The sequence below is a fragment of the Drosophila subobscura genome, chromosome A (genome assembly GCF_008121235.1).
Source record: "Drosophila subobscura isolate 14011-0131.10 chromosome A, UCBerk_Dsub_1.0, whole genome shotgun sequence".
In the NCBI taxonomy this organism is placed as follows: domain Eukaryota; kingdom Metazoa; phylum Arthropoda; class Insecta; order Diptera; family Drosophilidae; genus Drosophila; species Drosophila subobscura.
Genome location: NC_048530.1, coordinates 3,723,572 through 3,740,439, shown reverse-complemented (window position 1 = coordinate 3,740,439; position 16,868 = coordinate 3,723,572). Strand labels below are relative to the sequence as shown.

General features: G+C 44.4%; 2 protein-coding genes across 3 annotated transcripts; both read left to right on the top strand.

Moving 5' to 3' along the window:
* The first annotated feature begins 3,956 nt into the window (after positions 1 to 3,956).
* Positions 3,957 to 5,004, top strand: LOC117894973 (histone-lysine N-methyltransferase, H3 lysine-79 specific-like). Of its 2 annotated transcripts, none has more exons than XM_034802324.1 (2): positions 3,957 to 4,784; positions 4,900 to 5,004. In XM_034802324.1, exon 1 carries the CDS (start codon positions 4,050 to 4,052, stop codon positions 4,584 to 4,586), a length of 537 nt encoding a protein of 178 aa, XP_034658215.1. In that variant the 5' UTR covers positions 3,957 to 4,049; the 3' UTR covers positions 4,587 to 4,784; positions 4,900 to 5,004. The 2 variants fall into 2 exon arrangements, with proteins under 2 accessions (XP_034658215.1, XP_034658207.1); XM_034802316.1 differs by lacking the exon at positions 4,900 to 5,004 and adding an exon at positions 4,843 to 4,898.
* A 9,882-nt stretch (positions 5,005 to 14,886) lies between these two features.
* Positions 14,887 to 15,727, top strand: LOC117894638 (RNA polymerase-associated protein Rtf1). The gene has a single exon (XM_034801813.1). The coding sequence runs from the start codon at positions 14,940 to 14,942 to the stop codon at positions 15,696 to 15,698; it is 759 nt and encodes a 252-aa protein (XP_034657704.1). The 5' UTR covers positions 14,887 to 14,939; the 3' UTR covers positions 15,699 to 15,727.
* The last annotated feature ends 1,141 nt before the right edge of the window (positions 15,728 to 16,868 follow it).

Sequence of the window (16,868 nt, the reverse complement as noted above, 5' to 3'; positions counted from 1 at the left end):
AGAGGTTGAAAAGGGACAGGCGTGGGGCTAGGCACGGCACTGCTAACAGTCACAAATAAAAGTATGCGCATCGTCAGACAAGGCAATGAATTATGCAAAAATACATAGAGTGAGCGAACACAAAGCGGGATGCTTGGTGCGGGTAATAAATCCTTTTGTTATTTAATTTTCACTCACATTTCTTTTTTTTTTCCTTGCCACACCCCAACATTTGACATTTTGTCACATTTCAAAAAAGAATCTAACAAAGGCCGAGGGCTGCGGGCTGAGGGTGCCGGGCACTAAAATGCCATCTAATTTGTTATTCATGTGATTTAAACGCGTCAAAGAAGATTAATGACAAAAAGGGCGACGCGGCACTGGCACTGGCACTGGCAAAGAGCCAAAGAGTCAAAGCAGGGCATGGGTGCAGTGTGGGGTAGTGTGATTGCGGTGTCTCAGGGATAATTTAATAATGCCAAAATTGGTTAAACTTTCGCTCTCCCCCTCACGCTGGCAGGTAACCGCCGCGCAGCTTTAAGCCAACACAAAATTCAATTAGAATTTCGTTTTATAATTACTTCCAGGTGTTGGGCCTTGGCAGACGGGAGTCGCGTTAGATCAAGCTGCTAAGAGAAGTCAAATGAATGTCCACCCCCAAAAGTTGCATTACAAAAACCACTTAAAAATCACTTTGAAGCACTTGCTTATGCTCTCGATTCTGCTCTTGTTTCTGCTCTCAAACTAAAGTCAATATTATTGGCCAAGCAACTTATTGACCGCATGACCGAAAGTTTTCATAGATTGGAATTATTTTGGCCTGCCGAACAGCTGCAAAACTTATTATTAATAGCCCCAAAATTCCACCTAAAACTTCACCTAAGACTCCATCCCCACTCTCTCTGGGGCTGCATCTGTAGCCTGAGGTTAAGTTTTAGCTTTTGCTATTTGTTTAATTAGATTTCTCAAGTGAAAAGCCACAAAAACCGCACATTTTGCTCAAGACTTTTAGGGGCAAAAGGACGAACCACGAAAGGGTTCTTCTGCTCAAAGAATGTCTTGGCCCTGTCTGGGGAGCTTAGAGCTAGCAAATGCAGGCGGCTGACTGCAATGGCTTCAAGTGTTCGAAGTGCTAAACAGGAGAAGCGGCTTTGGGGGCAGTCTCTGCTGTTATTGGAACGCAGCGAACAATTTTTCAAACGGTAAAAATGTACTCCGCACCGCTCTCTCTCTCTCTCGCAAATACTTCAGCGAGCAGCTTAGCATTTTGTGCACTTTAATTTGCGGTCAACTTTGGTCCACAACCCCCGACAGAACTGACCGCATCAAAGGCGCAAAATGTGAGGACTACCCCAAGGTCCGTCGAACCCAAAGCAAGTGCTCTGTCTCCTCCTGTTGCTCCCTTTCTTTTTTAGCTTCAACTTGCCTACAAAGTGTTAAAGGTCTGAAACCTGAAATTAAATTTAATACATGCCACCAGGAAGTAATCATTTGTCCACCAGTTGAGCTCGTCAGCTCAGCCTGCCAAACTGTTTCTATTTCTTTCTTATTCTTATTTTTTTTAGAGTTAATTTTCAGTGGTAAATTGCCATTTATTATGCACAACGATTACATACCAATTTTTGGCAACATATACAATTTTAATGCGCATTTTTTGCACTTTTTTTTGCTCTTGAAACTCGCATCAAGCCCAAATCAATATCACGAGTTCCCTTCACGTCGAATTTCTTACCTCTAAATTCCTTAAATGTTCTTAAAACATTCTCAGCAGTTCTCTTAATTAGTAAATTCAACGATTACTGCGTCAGAAACCAATACATATGGTAATTATAAAATGAAAATGTATACTAATAAATAATACAATTATAAAAGAGACAAAAAATCTATTTGTAATAGACACTTTAGACCAGGCATAAAAATATTTAAGCATTTATATCGGTGGTAAAAATAAAGCAAATTTGATGCTGCTATTTATTCCCGGTACTCAAAGAGTAAATAGGGTAAATTGTATTTGTGGGGAATAACGGTTGTATAAAGTATATATATTCTTGATCAGCATCAATAGCCGAGTCGATTGAGCCATGTCTGTCTGTCCGTCTGTCCGTCCGTCCGTCTGTCCATCCGTCCGTCTGTCCGTCCGTCTTGTTGAGCGCCTGGATCTCAGAGACTATAAAAGCTAGAGCCACCAAATTTTGCATCCATTCTTCTCTATGCTCACACTGTTACAAGTGTATTTCAAAAATGAGCCACGCCCTCTTCCACCTCCGCAAAAGGGCGAAAACCTCCCAAATCTACGATTGGATACGATTGGATCATTATTATAGCCACAATGAAGAAATTAATTTGCAGTGGCCAAACCCACCCCGTCCCGCAGCTTACAGCAGCACACTCTGCTTCGCGCAGTTTATGGCCTCTGCCCCTGACACGTCTCTGCCGCTGCCTCTGCCGCGACTCTGCAGTGTGTGTCTATAGGGGAGGGTGGCGAGCTAAAGGAGCGTGTTGGCGTGAGTAGTGTTGTTGATGTAGATGACAGATGAAGAAAAAATGTGAAATTTGACAAATAACCGCTAAAGTGCAGATGTAGTACTGAGTGCCGGGTATAAAAGTTGTGACGCGTAAGAAGCGTCTCACACGTCCCTTTTCGTTTATTGTACTATTTTAATTTGAATAAAGTTTGCAGTCAAACAGCCTGGGCACACTGAAGCAGAGATGTGCGTCTTCAGAACAGCTGACTGACACTTTTATGCAACAAATTTTGTTAGCAGAATCAGTTACGAACACAAGCCCGATAAAAGAATCAAGTCTACTTCTCTCATTTGCTATCAGAATTTCTTACCCAGTAGCAGATTTCGGAAACGGGGAATGGTTTTGGAGGGACATGGGATCTCCGCAGTGCCTTCAAGCAAGTGTTTTATTTGTTTTAGTTTTTCCACATTCCTAACACACAACGAAAACACCTTCGATATGTGACAATCGATATCTTGTTGACAATCGGAAACACTGTCTGTACGAAACTTCACTTTAATCAAGAACGCCGGCAGTAACTTTCGTAGCAGTTAGCAGAGAACAGAAGATAAAAATGCCGAAACAACAAAAGAAAATTACGTACAAGAAAAATGACTTGGTGTTTGCCAAGGTTCGTGGCTACACCCCTTGGCCAGCTGTAATTTTAAACTCTGTGAATAAAAAAAATGAATATTTTGTGCAGTTTTTTGGGACTAATGACAAGGGAACCATAAAGGGTTCGAAAAATATATTTCCATATATCGAGTACAAGGAAAAATTTGCCACACAAAAGAATCTACGCCGCGTGTCCTATGCCCGGGCTTTGCAGGAGATCGAACTTGCCTCGCCCGGTCCAATTGATTTGGATTCTAGTGATAGCGATGATGAGGATAAAAATAACAATAACCCGGACCAACCAGACATTAACATTAACCCTCCACAGGAATCGAATGTAAGTCTGCAGCCCAAATGATTGGCTTGCAAATGTTTTATTAATTTACATTACGCAGGATGAACCAAATACAGTGAACAGCGTTCTGCAGTCCCAGAATGAAGAGGAGCCACCCCTGGACCCGACAACTCCTGCCGATTTGGACCGCGAGTTAGTTGAGGTATGCGAGGATGTCGTAAGACTTTGTGCCCCACTGAATATTCGCTTGTAAAATTCTAGAACTCCAAGAAAGAGCAAGAAAACATCTAATCACATCACATCCATCCCAGTCAAGCTCCATCATGTTCCATCTTGACTAACAGAATAAAGAATAAATAAACTAGAAACCCTGTAGATCGGATCGTTGTGCAATTTATTTCTAGAATTTGAACATTTGCAGATTGCAGCTTGAAAGAGGAGCAACCATAGTCCAAGGGAAACAAACCAAAAAAATGTTTAAAATGTTTTCACATTGATTGAGCATGCCTGATTGAGTACACTCTGGAATAAACCCCAAAAATCTAGTACCATTTGAAACCTCTGTTGGGCAGCACACAGAAATCGTCACTCAATCCTTAGCCTGGAACAGGCACACACAACACAACAGACAATTCTATTCACTGCCATTATCGAAATGGCTTCTATGTCGCGACGTAATCCTAAAGGAAAATTGGTGCAGCGGAAATTGCTGTCCGGCAGTCCTGCAAGTGGACTCGGAAACCCCCACCCAAGCAAATATGATGCAGGATTAACCGATCAAATACTTGTGGCAGGCATAGACACAGACTCCTCCGAGAGCATCAAGCAGCAGAAGGATCGCCAAAGGCAGCTGAACTATGATGCGTGGGTGCAGCTCAAGGACAAGGAGAAGAAACAGAAGGTTCTGGCCGAAAAACGTGAAAGTGAGAGACTCGAAAGGGCAAACAAAGAGCGCATGGAGGAGTCCCAGAGGGTGGTCGGGGAGTGGAACCTTAAGAAGGAGCAGCAGATCCACGAGGAGCGACACAAGAAGCCTTTTGTCATCCCCCAGAAGTACAGGGCCACCTATGTGAGATGTCCACGGGAGACCCCAGAGGAGCGCAGAGAGCGCATTCAGGCATTGGCGCGCCTCAATCACGTCAAGGCGCAGCGCCTTGCTCGCCAGCGTGAGGAGCAGGAGAAGCTTCAGTAGCGTCGTCAGATGGCAGCGGGCGCCTTTTCCAACTAGATGAAGAACGTGCAGAACCGCCACAAGTGGAATTCCGCGACACAACCCAACAAAAAATTCAATTTAACTGTTTAGTTTTACATTATTTGAAATAGTTTTTTGATGCTGCATCATTGGTGTTCCTCGCACTAATCCAATCAAGAGCAAACGCCACTAATATTGGTAAGTCCTTGCATAAATTAATGTCTGGATTAAAGCTCAGACCAGCCAACGTTCATAGTCCTCCACTGTGCTGTACCTACGGAACGGAACTCTAATCAGATATTTTCTGTTCCAGGAAATATTCCTCCGACCTTTCTCAAGATTTTCTGGACAATCTATCAGATGGAAGACGACATTCCGTCACAGAATGAAAGATGTCCTAGACATGCAAGCACTCCCCTGTGTGTTTATTTTTTCGCAATCAAAATTTCAACGTTTATTATGTTTATATTAAATCTGAATATTACAAACAAATTGTTTTCTGCCAAATCGGGGTGTTTTGCATTCTGCTTTTATCTTGCGTTAAAAAATGTACTGGACGTCGGGGTCACCAAAATATTACGTGGAGCATAACGATGTGTTCGGTGGGGTATGCCGTGATGGAGTAAATATTCACAGCATTGTTATATTTATATTTCTATATCAATATAGATAATACCCTAATCTCTCTATGGACAATCTTCAGCAGTTTTCTAGCCTCTATCCTCTGTTGCTTTCCTGTTGCTTTCCATGATTTCTTTTTATGTCTTGTGCTTGATTTTCTCTTATATAATATGCTTTGCTCGGTCGTCGTGTTGCTGTGCCCTTGGTCGAGAGAGAGTGGCAGGCAGGCAGGAATGCAGTCAGAAGGACACTTAAAAGTTCTGCGACGAGCCTCGTTAAGTTTCAGTGTACGGCCGTTAGGTGTAGCTTTATGGGGACACACATTCCATATGGTACTTGTAGTTTGCCAGTGATGCCCTCAGTTCCAGCTCCCAGCTCCCAGCTGTCAGTTTCCTCCATGAATTGACTTCCTCCGTGCCTCATCGAAGGCCCAGGCACACACACGAGAGAGAGAGAGAGCTGTAAAAACGAAAATGGCGCTACAAAAATGAGAAATGAAGAATGACAGCATCAAATTAGCTTCATAAAAATGTCGACTCGAAGCGCCACACAATGCTCAGTGTGTGCTGTACTTACTCCTGAGGCTCCTGCTCCACCCTAAGCTCTCAGCTTTGGTGTGTGAAACAATACAGTTTATAAAAATGAGAGTGCAAGAATATTTTTATGATAAATGACTGTAAACGAGCACGTGAAGCAACAGCAGTCCCATCAACCAAAGACAGAGAGAGGGAGCGCCCGGAACTGGCACAGAGACAACCCGAAAAGGCCATAGACATAGATGTAGATGTAGATGTAGCTGTAAACGTGCTGCTGTCAACCGCACACACACGCACAACACGCACACCCACCGCACTCACACGTGCGACATCTATATGACAGCAACATTTTTGGCGTCTACGTTGACATTGAAGCCATTTCCGGCCGACGCGACAACAGAGCGGGAATGGGAACAGCAACAGTTGGCTGCCGCTCTCCATGTGCTCCACTCCACCGGGTGGTATGGGGGGCCGGTGCACACCCCCAGCTGCCACATGGAAATTTGTTCAAATTAATAACTAAAAAGTGAAAGAAAAGAACAAAAAATGCAATTAAAAATAAAAATGCAATATTAAATGCAAAGTGCAGTTTAAAAATAAAATATTGACTTATAAAAGAGGTAAAAAAAAGATTGAGAAATTGACAGGTTAAATAATAAATGTGCAAATAAATCTATAAAGTAATTAATAAGTTAGGAGTAACTTAATATAACAACATAATATCAAGAATCTGAAAATAACACAATTTAAATATGTTTAATGTTTTTCTAGAGCGTAGAGTGCAACATTTTTGTTGAATTTATTTCCAAATCTGAAATTCAAACATATTGGTAATGGCAATAATATTTAAAATGCTATTAAAAACTTGGTTAGATTGAGATATTTTATATTTTTAATTTTAACATTTATTTGGCATACAGTAGAATCTCAGAAAATGGTAGCCCCACAAATTGAAAGCAGTCAGAAATAAGTGCTGACAATTTTAATGCATTTTAAGATAAAAATAAAACATATGGAATCTAAAAAAGGTGCAAGATTGATTTTGTACATTTGTTTTTTAATAGAAATATTTAAAAAAAAAAACAACTTATATTACAGCCAACACGGACAGAAAGTGCTTCATAGTTCTGAGATTCTACTGTATTTTATTTTATATTTTGTTTAAATATTTGTGAATATTTGAATATCACATCAAATCTAAATAATTTCGTTAATTTCCTAAATTTATAGTCGCCTTCCAATAGATCTTAACCAAAAGGTAAGGGTCGCGCGAAAATGCAGATTGCTTGAGGTCTGCACGAGTATATCCCCTCCGTGGAGAAAGAGAGGGTCTAACAGCTACCTAAATCTTCGCCAGCCATCCAAAGTCTCTATTATATTTCTGTACTTTTTCTTTGTGAGGGAATGTGAAAAGGAAAAAAGCCAAGCCAGGAACAAGATTAAAGGAAAAGGCGGGGAAAGGAATATAAAACGACTTCCTCTTAGACGACGCTTTTAGCTAAATTGCGACAAAATGAGCAGCGCCGCCCCATGGAGAGAGGCAGGCAAGGAGACAACGACTAAAATAATAAAAGAACAATGTCAAAAAGAACTTGGGCACATAAATAAGCTCTTGGCGTGTGTGTGTGTGTGTGTGTGTGTGTGTGTGAGGGTATCCCCCTCCTTTTGCCAGCTGCCTTTTGTGTGTGTGATTAGGATAAATGTGCACGCTTCCAAATTGATGTGGCTGCTGCCTCTGTCCTGTGTGTGTGTGTGGTGTGTGGTGTGTGGTGGAAGTGGCAAAGACCCGGCCCCGGAAGCGGATATGCGCTGCAATTGTCATCCGAACATTTGACTTTTGGATGGGGCCCCAAGTGCGTGCGGCGTCTAGGTGGGCGCGCCATCATAATCTTCTCCATCTCCATCTCTCTTCTCAGCTGCCCTGTCCCGTAGCTCGATTTATTTGCGCATTTGTTTGCTTTTGTCGGCATTCATTCATAGGGAGTACTCGTACTCCTATTCCTACTCCTCCTTCATGAAAAACTCGCACTCGAAACCATCTGGCATATGCTGCTCCTCCATTTTCCTTATTAATACGGGCCCGACTTTGGCCTAAGAAATCATTTATGAATCATTCATACACTTTGTTTCATTTATTTTGGTTTACGAGCACATTATGCATGTGTAAAAGTCAACAAGAAAATAGTTGCTGGCGCTTTTAATACACTAACTTAATAGATGATTAAATCAGTTTCAAATTGCTTAGTAAACAAGTGATTAAAACGGAGAAACAGTTGTAAATCAGTGATGAAAACGGAGAAAACGGAGTTACGCAGTTGCACATATTTATATACCCATTTATGTATAGACATTTAGCTTAGCAGAACAACTAGACACCGCCTTTATAGAGTACTTTCTGCTGGCCACTAAAGTTGATTTGGTGTAGCGTATAAATGTTTTAGTTTTCTGGTGACTGCCTGACTCACTGATTCATTCGTTTCGACCAATGGAATGCATTTGATTAGTTTAATGAATTGAAATACCCACCAAGTGGAGGGAATGATTTTTCGGCTGGGTACTCACGTGTTTGATGTCTCCTTAATTCCATTTTCTTGTCTTTTAGTTCGATGCTACAACCGGTCGATTTTCCATCCATTTAATTTTCTGCAAAAATATTTTTTTTTACATTTTAAGCAACTTTAATTATATTTTTAACTTTTACCTGCATTTATTTCTCCAACCTTTAATCTTGAGTTTATGGCGTTTATTTGCTGCATTCACTTCCCTTTTGCCTTGAATCCCAGTCATATTTGTTGGCAAGTGTATGCCCTGCGGGCACGTTAGCGACGGTTTCCGGTGACCCCATCTTATGCTTCCGGTGCCACACATTTATGCCACCACCATCCCATCTCTCTCACTCTCTCTCGCTTTTGGCCTTGCTGCCATTTCTTCAGCTGTCATTCACCGTATTTCCGCCTGTTCACAGTTAATTGCGGCTCAGCAGTTAATCGTCATTAAGGGGGAAGCTGAAGCTGATGCTGAAGCTGGAGCCCACATGTGGCCCACGCACCACACACACACACACACACACACACACACACACACACACACACCACACCCACCTACTCCACTCTCTACGTTCTGCTGTGCTTTGCTCTACTCTTCTCCGCCTTCATCCTTCCCCTTTAGCTCTAAGCATATCACTTACAGACGCTTGGGCGTGGGCGTGGGCGTGGGCCTGGGGTTGTGCATTGCCTTGGTATGCCGTTTGTCTGTTTGCGGTTTTGATTGTCATTTGATTGTGTTGTGATTATGATGTGTGTTTGTGTGTGTGTGCCTATCCAACATTCTCTCTCTCTCTCTCTCTCTCTCTCTATACACATCTCTGTGTGTGTTTCCATGCACTCCACTAATGTCGTAATCTGAGTAAATGTGGCCTGACGACTTCTCGCTCTCCCTCTCTGTCTCTCGATGATGTGTTTGCCCATTTTTGACAGACATTTTTACGAGTATCGTCGTCACTCACTACCGCTGCAATTACGATAAATTTGGCCTGGTACAAATTTATGCTCTCCCTCACACACTTGCTCCCTGCTGACGCCAAATCATAAAACTCAGTGCCAAAAAAAAGAGAGTAAATAAAGACCAAAATTTTTGTTTTTTTTTCTAGGGAAATTACTGAAGCTTTTTGAGAAAATCAAAAGTTTCTTCCAAAGAAATAATTATGGCTACACTGAAATTCGAATTTTTGTTGTTATTTGTATAATTAGTGGCGACACAATTATTTTCTGGTTACCTCTCAGTTTTATTTTGATCCAAAGGTCGTTTAAAATGCTCAACCGGAAGCGAAGGGCCTGCGAATAGAATCAGTTGAAAATATAAATATTTATTATATCGCAGGGTTTCAGTAAGCTCCCGACCCAACCCTTTGTCCTCTGGCCTTTGTCTCAGCTGTTATGAGCGTCTGTGCCACATTGCGTAAGAATTTATTGCGCTTCTTAGTAATTATGCAATTTTAACACCTTTCACATTTCGTTGGCACCCACGCGCCCTTCCAGGCGCTTCCCTTCCCTTCACTTTCATTTGAGGTAGAAGGAGCATATGGCGAGACAGAGGTTGAAACAAAACGCAAGCGGAAAGACAAAATCACGATTTCAGAGTGTGAAAAGGAACACTGTTGGGTTTCCCAGCCCGATATTTACACGCAGAATTCTTAAACTGTAACATAACTTAGATTGTCACCACTGTTCACTAACCGCACTGCTCACTGTACCTGAAAACAGTTCTAGCATATGCTTACGCGCGTCAGCGGCCGTTCTTTCGTCTATCTTTTACGCCCTCTTCGTCGTGCACAGCACAGCAGGCTGCTGCTACCTGCTCCAACGCTTCCCTCCGATCGCTTTCTCTTGCTCACTACCGTAAGCTTTTGCACAGTGAACGAGAAATGCCAATAAATATTCGTGCAAAAATAACTATGTACATACATATGTATGTATAAAACGCAAACAAGGGCAGATTATTGAATTACTTGTCTCTTAAAGTAAAGATTTGATGGAACCGACCCACAACTTGCGCTTTGGGAACGTGCGGAACCGGGGTTCAGAAAGAGTTCATAAGAGTCAATTATCATTTGCTGCATTTTTGGATTTTTAATTCCGTTGTCTTCCTACAGTCAATACTAGAGACGATTCTTGGAAATAATGGTCACAATTATGTTAAATTATTGAATTATCGTTATCAAATAAAGTAACTTGCAATAAACCAAATGGAACATTGTGATTGTTATCCCGCCCACCCATTCACCAAACAATTCTACAGATTAATATAGTTCACTATCCGCAGAACTCACTGTACATAAAAACTGTTTTAGCATCTGCTTACGCGCTGCAGCGGCAGTTCTTTCGTCTATCTTTTACGCCCTCTTCGTCGTGCAGAGCATAGCAGGCTGCTGCTACCTGCTCCAACGCTTCCCTTCGATCGCTTTCTCTTGCTCACCACCGTAAGCTTTTGCACAGTGAACGAGAAATGCCAATAAATATTCGTGCAAAAAAAACTATGTACATACATACATATGTATGTATAATACGCAAACCAGGGCAGATTATTGAATTACTTGTCTCTTAAAGTAAAGATTTGATGGAACCGACCCACAACTTGCGCTTTGGAAACGTGGGGAACCGGGGTTTCAGAAAGCAGCAATTCATAAGAGTCAATTATCATTTAATTCCGTTGTCTTCCTACAGTCAATACTAGAGACGATTCTTGGAAAAATTGGTCACAATTATGTTAAACTATTGAATTATCGTTATCAAATAAAGTAACTTGCAATAAACCAAATGAAACATTGTGGTGTTATCCCGCCCACCCATTCACCAAACAATTCTACAGATTAATATAGTTCACTATCCGCAGAACACACTGTACATAAAAACTGTTTTAGCATCTGCTTACGCGCTGCAGCGGCCGTTCTTTCGTCTATGTCTCCCACCTTCTTCCCGCTTGCACTGCTCCCGCGTTCTCTAGCTTACGTTTGGGCTACCTGCTCCAAAGCTGTCTTTCGATCGCTTGCTCTCTTCGGTCGCTTTTTCTCGCTCTCTTCTCAAAGCATCTGCATAGGGAACCTACAATACAGGTAGTTGGCGTGCACGTTGTTTTGTTCTCAAAAAGCTCAATACCTTGACAAAAACTTGACAAAATTCTGTTCAAACATTTCCAAAACCCAACAACAAGCAGCACCGAAATGCATTCTTAGTTAGCGCAGCCCATGAGGAACTCCCATCGATCTTTAAGGGCATCAAAGACGGCAACTAAAACTAGCCGTTATTCCATTTCATTTTTTTTCGCATGGCTGTGTGCAACTGCCTTTGCCTTTGCCTGGTATCTGTGCCACTCTGCCAACCACCTCTACCCGCTCGCACACCCGTACTGCCGCCTCCACTCTCCACTCTGCTCCAACTGCTGCTGTGCTATGGAGCCGCCTGGGCTGTCCCTCTCTGACAGCCTCGTGTGCATATTTGAATACCAACATGGCTCATATTCAACTAATTAGGCGAGTTTTGCAAATACATTTTCATTATTGTAATTTCCACTGGAAGGGGGGTGGCAGCCGGGCAGGCAGGCAGCCAAAGAAATGAGTGCAAAAAACTAGGCAACATGCTGGCAAAAGTTTCCCATATGTTTGGACAGGGACATGGATGGGGAAGGCTAGTGGGGTAATGGGACTGGTGGGGTAGTGGGTGGACCTGTAACAGACACCGACACATGTAGGCCGAGGCATTTGCATATGCATGTTGCACATCCATACGGAGCTGCAGCAGCAGCAGCAAAAATTCCTGGAGGTAAAATTTAAAAAGCAGCCGCACGAGTAACATAAAACAAAAAAAAATATTAAGGAGACGTTTGAAATTATTCATGACCGAGTCCTCGCACACCCTGCCACCCTGGTGCGGAATAAGAGCTACTTTGCGTGGATTTATTTGGGCAATTATTTCCCAGGGAAAAATTACATAAGAAATAAAAGAAGTCGTCTATTTATTAAGAAACAGTACACTTGTTTCATTGGAAATGCATCTACCTATACATCTGTTGTGGGGCTGATGCAAATTAATAATGCTTACGGCAAAAGGGTATAACAAGAATGTAAACTCTGAAAATGGCAAAGAGCTCACGTCACAGACATGGGCATAGACAGAGACAGCAGAGACACGGACATAGTAGAAGGCACTGGAACACTGTGGGTTTTCGTAGAGGTTTTTGCGGCTGTGGTTTTGCGGGGTAGACAGCGGCGGCTTCACACTGATTTTGGCGAAAAAGACACGACCCAAAGCACCGAAAAGGATTGAATATTGCACTTATCATACGAAAATCTAAATATCTAAAGCACTGAACTGGCGCCCATTGCTGCGCAAGTTATTTTTTATTACGACAGTGAAAAGAAAGCACAAAAAGCAGACCGAGAGTGCAAGAAACAAAATACAAATGCAGGACGCAGCTGCGTGATCGCTTGCGGGAACGAAAATGCAAAGACAAAATACGCGCAGTGTGGGGAGCGAGAGCATGCAAAAACGAAATACGCGCAGAGAGCGTCCGAGAATGCAAAAACAAAATACGCACAGGCTGCGTGGCGAGAATCGGGTCCGATAATGCAAAGACAAAATTGGCAACCGCGCGCCGAAAATGCAAAGAAAACGAGGAAGGACGCGTGAGACGCGTCTTACGCGTCACTACTTTCATACCCGGTACTTAGTACTCAAAAAATTTGGCATAAGAAAAAACCCCAAGAAGGAGACCTCGCTGTACGATCTGATATCTAATCTTGTTGTTGGCTGTCCAGTACAGCAGCGTCCTGTTGCTCTCGGGGCTATCTGTCTCTCTCCCCCTATCTGTCTGTTTTTTGTTTCATTTCGTTGCTTCCCTCCCGTCTGTCTTTTAGGTGCCTTTGTGCGGAGCGCGCCTAAGCTCAAAACCATTAACACTTGTTTCTGTCATTGTACATGAAAAGCGGAAGCGCTTTTGTTTCTGTGCAACAAACAAGTTTCCTTTCGCCTGCCAACTGAAAAGTGCCCCTGGCCTATACCAAGTCTCAGTCCCAGTCCCAGTACCTGTCTCTGTCCCGTTTCGCAGTACTTTTTTTTTTGACATGGGTAGCCCGTATCCTAGATTCAGTCTCAGCCAGGCCAGCTCGGTTCCGCTGTTACTCTGCTCTTGTTGGGCTTTAATTTCTCTCGAAATCTTAGTAGCTTCGTGATCGTGTTAGGTGCCAGCAGGGCATCCCATTGTCGGTAGATCTTTACCACTAAATACTCCTGTTAAATACTTACTCTTGTGTAGAAACATTATAACTCGTCAGGACGGCACGGCCAGGGTTCTGCGCTTGGCATGTCAGCCAACTGGATGAGGGTTCCTCAGCTTTGTACTCCGTGTTCGGACAACTTTTTGTGCACTGCCCCGTCAACGTCAAGGCGTGGCTTTAAAGCTCGAGGAAGCTTCCTGTTTTGTGATGTCCTAACCTGCTGGTGACTGTACTTTTCCTTCTGCCTGGCGGTGACTGTACTTCGCCTTCAGCTTGGCGGTGTTCGTGCAAAAGTTCTTCAGTTGTTTGTGATGGATGAGTCCTCACATGGCATTCGTGATTTTTGTTTCATACTCAAGCCGCTCCTCTGCTCCTATGACTGACCTTTGGCTGACAGTTTTCAAAGCAAGAAAATGGCTTTTGCATATTTAATTTTATACATTTTGTTTACTTACATTTGGCATTCGGCCGCACAGGTATCAGAGTTCCGAGTTGCTTCTTATAAATTTATCATAAAGTCAGCTACCAGTCTCCCATCTTCCATCTCCCATCTCGCACTTGTAATCGAAGCCCACAAATTTTGGTTGGTCAGAGGCTGCCGCTGCTGCTTCGGGATGCCTTTGCCGTTTGCCTATGATGATGATGATGACTGAGCTTGCATAAACGAGTCTCGCCCTTAAGTGTGTGGGCATGCTGGAGGATGTGTATGGCTGTAGGGATGGGCATAGCTGCAGGAGTGTTAAAAAGGAGAGCAGTGCCGTGTTGTGCGTGAGCAGCATATTCGATGTGCCAAAGCCAAAGCCACAGCCCCAGCCACAGCCACGACCCCGTTCCCCAAGTTATTTATGCAGACTCACATACAAAGCATGCAAAAGCTTCTTTGCCACAGGTCCTGCTCCATCTCCTGTGTGGAGCTCCCACTCCGGCGTGCCGGAACTCCTTTTGGGCTCTGTGCCAGCGCATTGAGAGAGTAGCATCTGCCGGCGATGTCCGCATACAATTAGCTGCAACTGTAATTAAAACAATTGTATAATAAATCTCTTGCCAAATGGCTGCTCTACCCCCCACCCAGCAGGTAGTCTCCGCCCCAAAAAAAGGAAGCGCCTGGCGCATGGCCATGGCGAAAATTAATATAAATTTAATAGTTGGCCTGGCATTTATGGTGGGGCATAAAAGGAGCCTCGTTAAATGCATTCAAATGGATAAACTAGCAGTCGGAAGGAGCATCCAGCCCCGATAAATCCTGCCCACTTGGCCGCCATTCAAGAGACAATTGAAATGACAACAAAAATTCGTTTTTATCCTTACCCCAATGTAGAGGTCTAGTGGGCCCACATTCTGTACTCCACAGACAGCCTCTCCTCTACTGTCGAGATGAGTCAAAGCAAACCTTTTCACCTTTTCGTGTAGCCAAATTGTTGCAGGATGCAGAGCAGTGCCAATCCGTTGCCCACAGTGGCCAAGAGTCGCCGTCAAATCGCAAAGATGAAGCGAGAGCTGCGGAGTCTGAAGCCGATGCCGCTTCGCGTGGGTGATGAGCGGGACGAGCAGCCACAGAAGCCATCGCTGGTGGATAGGCCAGTGAAGCGTTTGGATCAACTGGAGCCGGTGAGACTCACACGACATCGTCTCATTCAGCTGCTGCTGCGTCCGGCCCATGAGCAGTCGGTGCTCGGCTGCTTCGTGCGCGTCAGGACGAGCGTACAGGGCGAGCCGCCGATCTACCACGTGGCCGAGATCATGGACATCAAGCAGGTGGCCCTGGGCTACCTTGTGGACGAGCTGCCCACCAATATTGGGCTGCGTCTGCGCTACCAGGGCACAGTGACGACCCACGAGCTGAACGACATCTCCAATGTGTCCTGCACACAGCCAGAGTTCCAGCTGTGGTACGATTGGTGCGTCAACCAGGCAATCCGGCCACCGACCCTCGGCCTCGTGGCGAGCAAGCGAATGGAGCTGCACCATGCGCTGCAGAGCGAGGCCAAGGCTGTGGCGCTCATCAAGCAGGGCTTCACGCTGATCATGCGACCCGTGCCGCGTGCTGGCATACTCGAGCGACATGGCGCCAAATATCCCTGGCGCTTGCAACGGCCACCACAGGTGGAGGCCCAACCAGAACCACAGAGCCAGCAGGAGGATCTGCAGCTGCTGTCGGAGATGGATGAGTCGGAAGCGGGTTGAACAACAAATTATTCAGAAAATTAGATTGAAATTTCCAGTTACGCTTCAAATTTTGGCTTAATTAATAATAGAAATAAATAGAATTGAGAGCCAAAAGCAAAGCAAGGAAAAGGTGAATTTCCCACAAGTTGAACGCTGTCCGCTGTGGTGAGTACCAAGCAGCTCTTCACCACGATCTCTCTCTCTCTCGCGCTAGAAAGAGATGGCGGGGCAGTCTTCGTTTGCTGTTGGTCCCCGAAAGAGTCGCGCAGGCAGGAGGAGTTCTGGAATTAGGGAATAGCAAAAATTAGCTGCTTGTCGGGGGGAGGTTCGCCCGCCACATCCTGCCACAAAACACTTACCCACACGGACACAGAGAGCCACAGCGCGCAGGCAATTGGATGGGTTCTGCCGTTGGCGCACCTTTTGCGCTGCTTCCGCAATGATTCCTCCTTGGCCATGCAAATGAGTTGGATTTATGCAACGCATTCCGGTTACCAGTCACCGCCAGTCCCCTGTCCCTCACCCCTCCCGATAACCTTTCTGGCTGCTGTTATTCTCATGCTGCTGCTGCTGCTGCTGCTGCTGCTCCCTTCAGGTGCTCCTTCCGGGCATATTCGATGCACATCGATTGATTTCGCATCAACGCAAAATGCGAAACGGATTATTAAACTTGCCACTGGCCAGGTGCTGTGCAGCAGTAGCAGCAGCAGCAGCAGCTAAAGGGAGTGCTGTGCGTGGCACGGGAAGACAATTTTGCAGCTGCTGCAATTTTCGATAAATTCTTGGCTCAAAAGATGCGCAGCGGTTGAGACAGGCGAGAGAGTGAGGGCGGTGCAGGAAATGGATTGGGTACGGACGACGGGGCTGCTGGGCACGGTTATGGGGTATGGGATGCAGCAGATATTTCATTCATTTCCATAATTTTAATAAAATTGAAGAAAAATATTCAAGGCACTGCCACAGAAGCAGCAGCAAAAGCAGCAGCAGCCGCACGACGACAACGACGATGGCGAAATGAAAAGCGGAAAATGTGAAAACGCAAAATATGCGGCAATGTAATGCTTGCCTGCCATCAGTGTGGAACAGTAGAATAGATACGGCGAAATGTGGCTAGAAATGTGAGATCAAGCGAGCTCGGCAGATCGTCAGAAAGCAGAAAGTTCTCGCAGAGCACGCCAAAAGCTGATT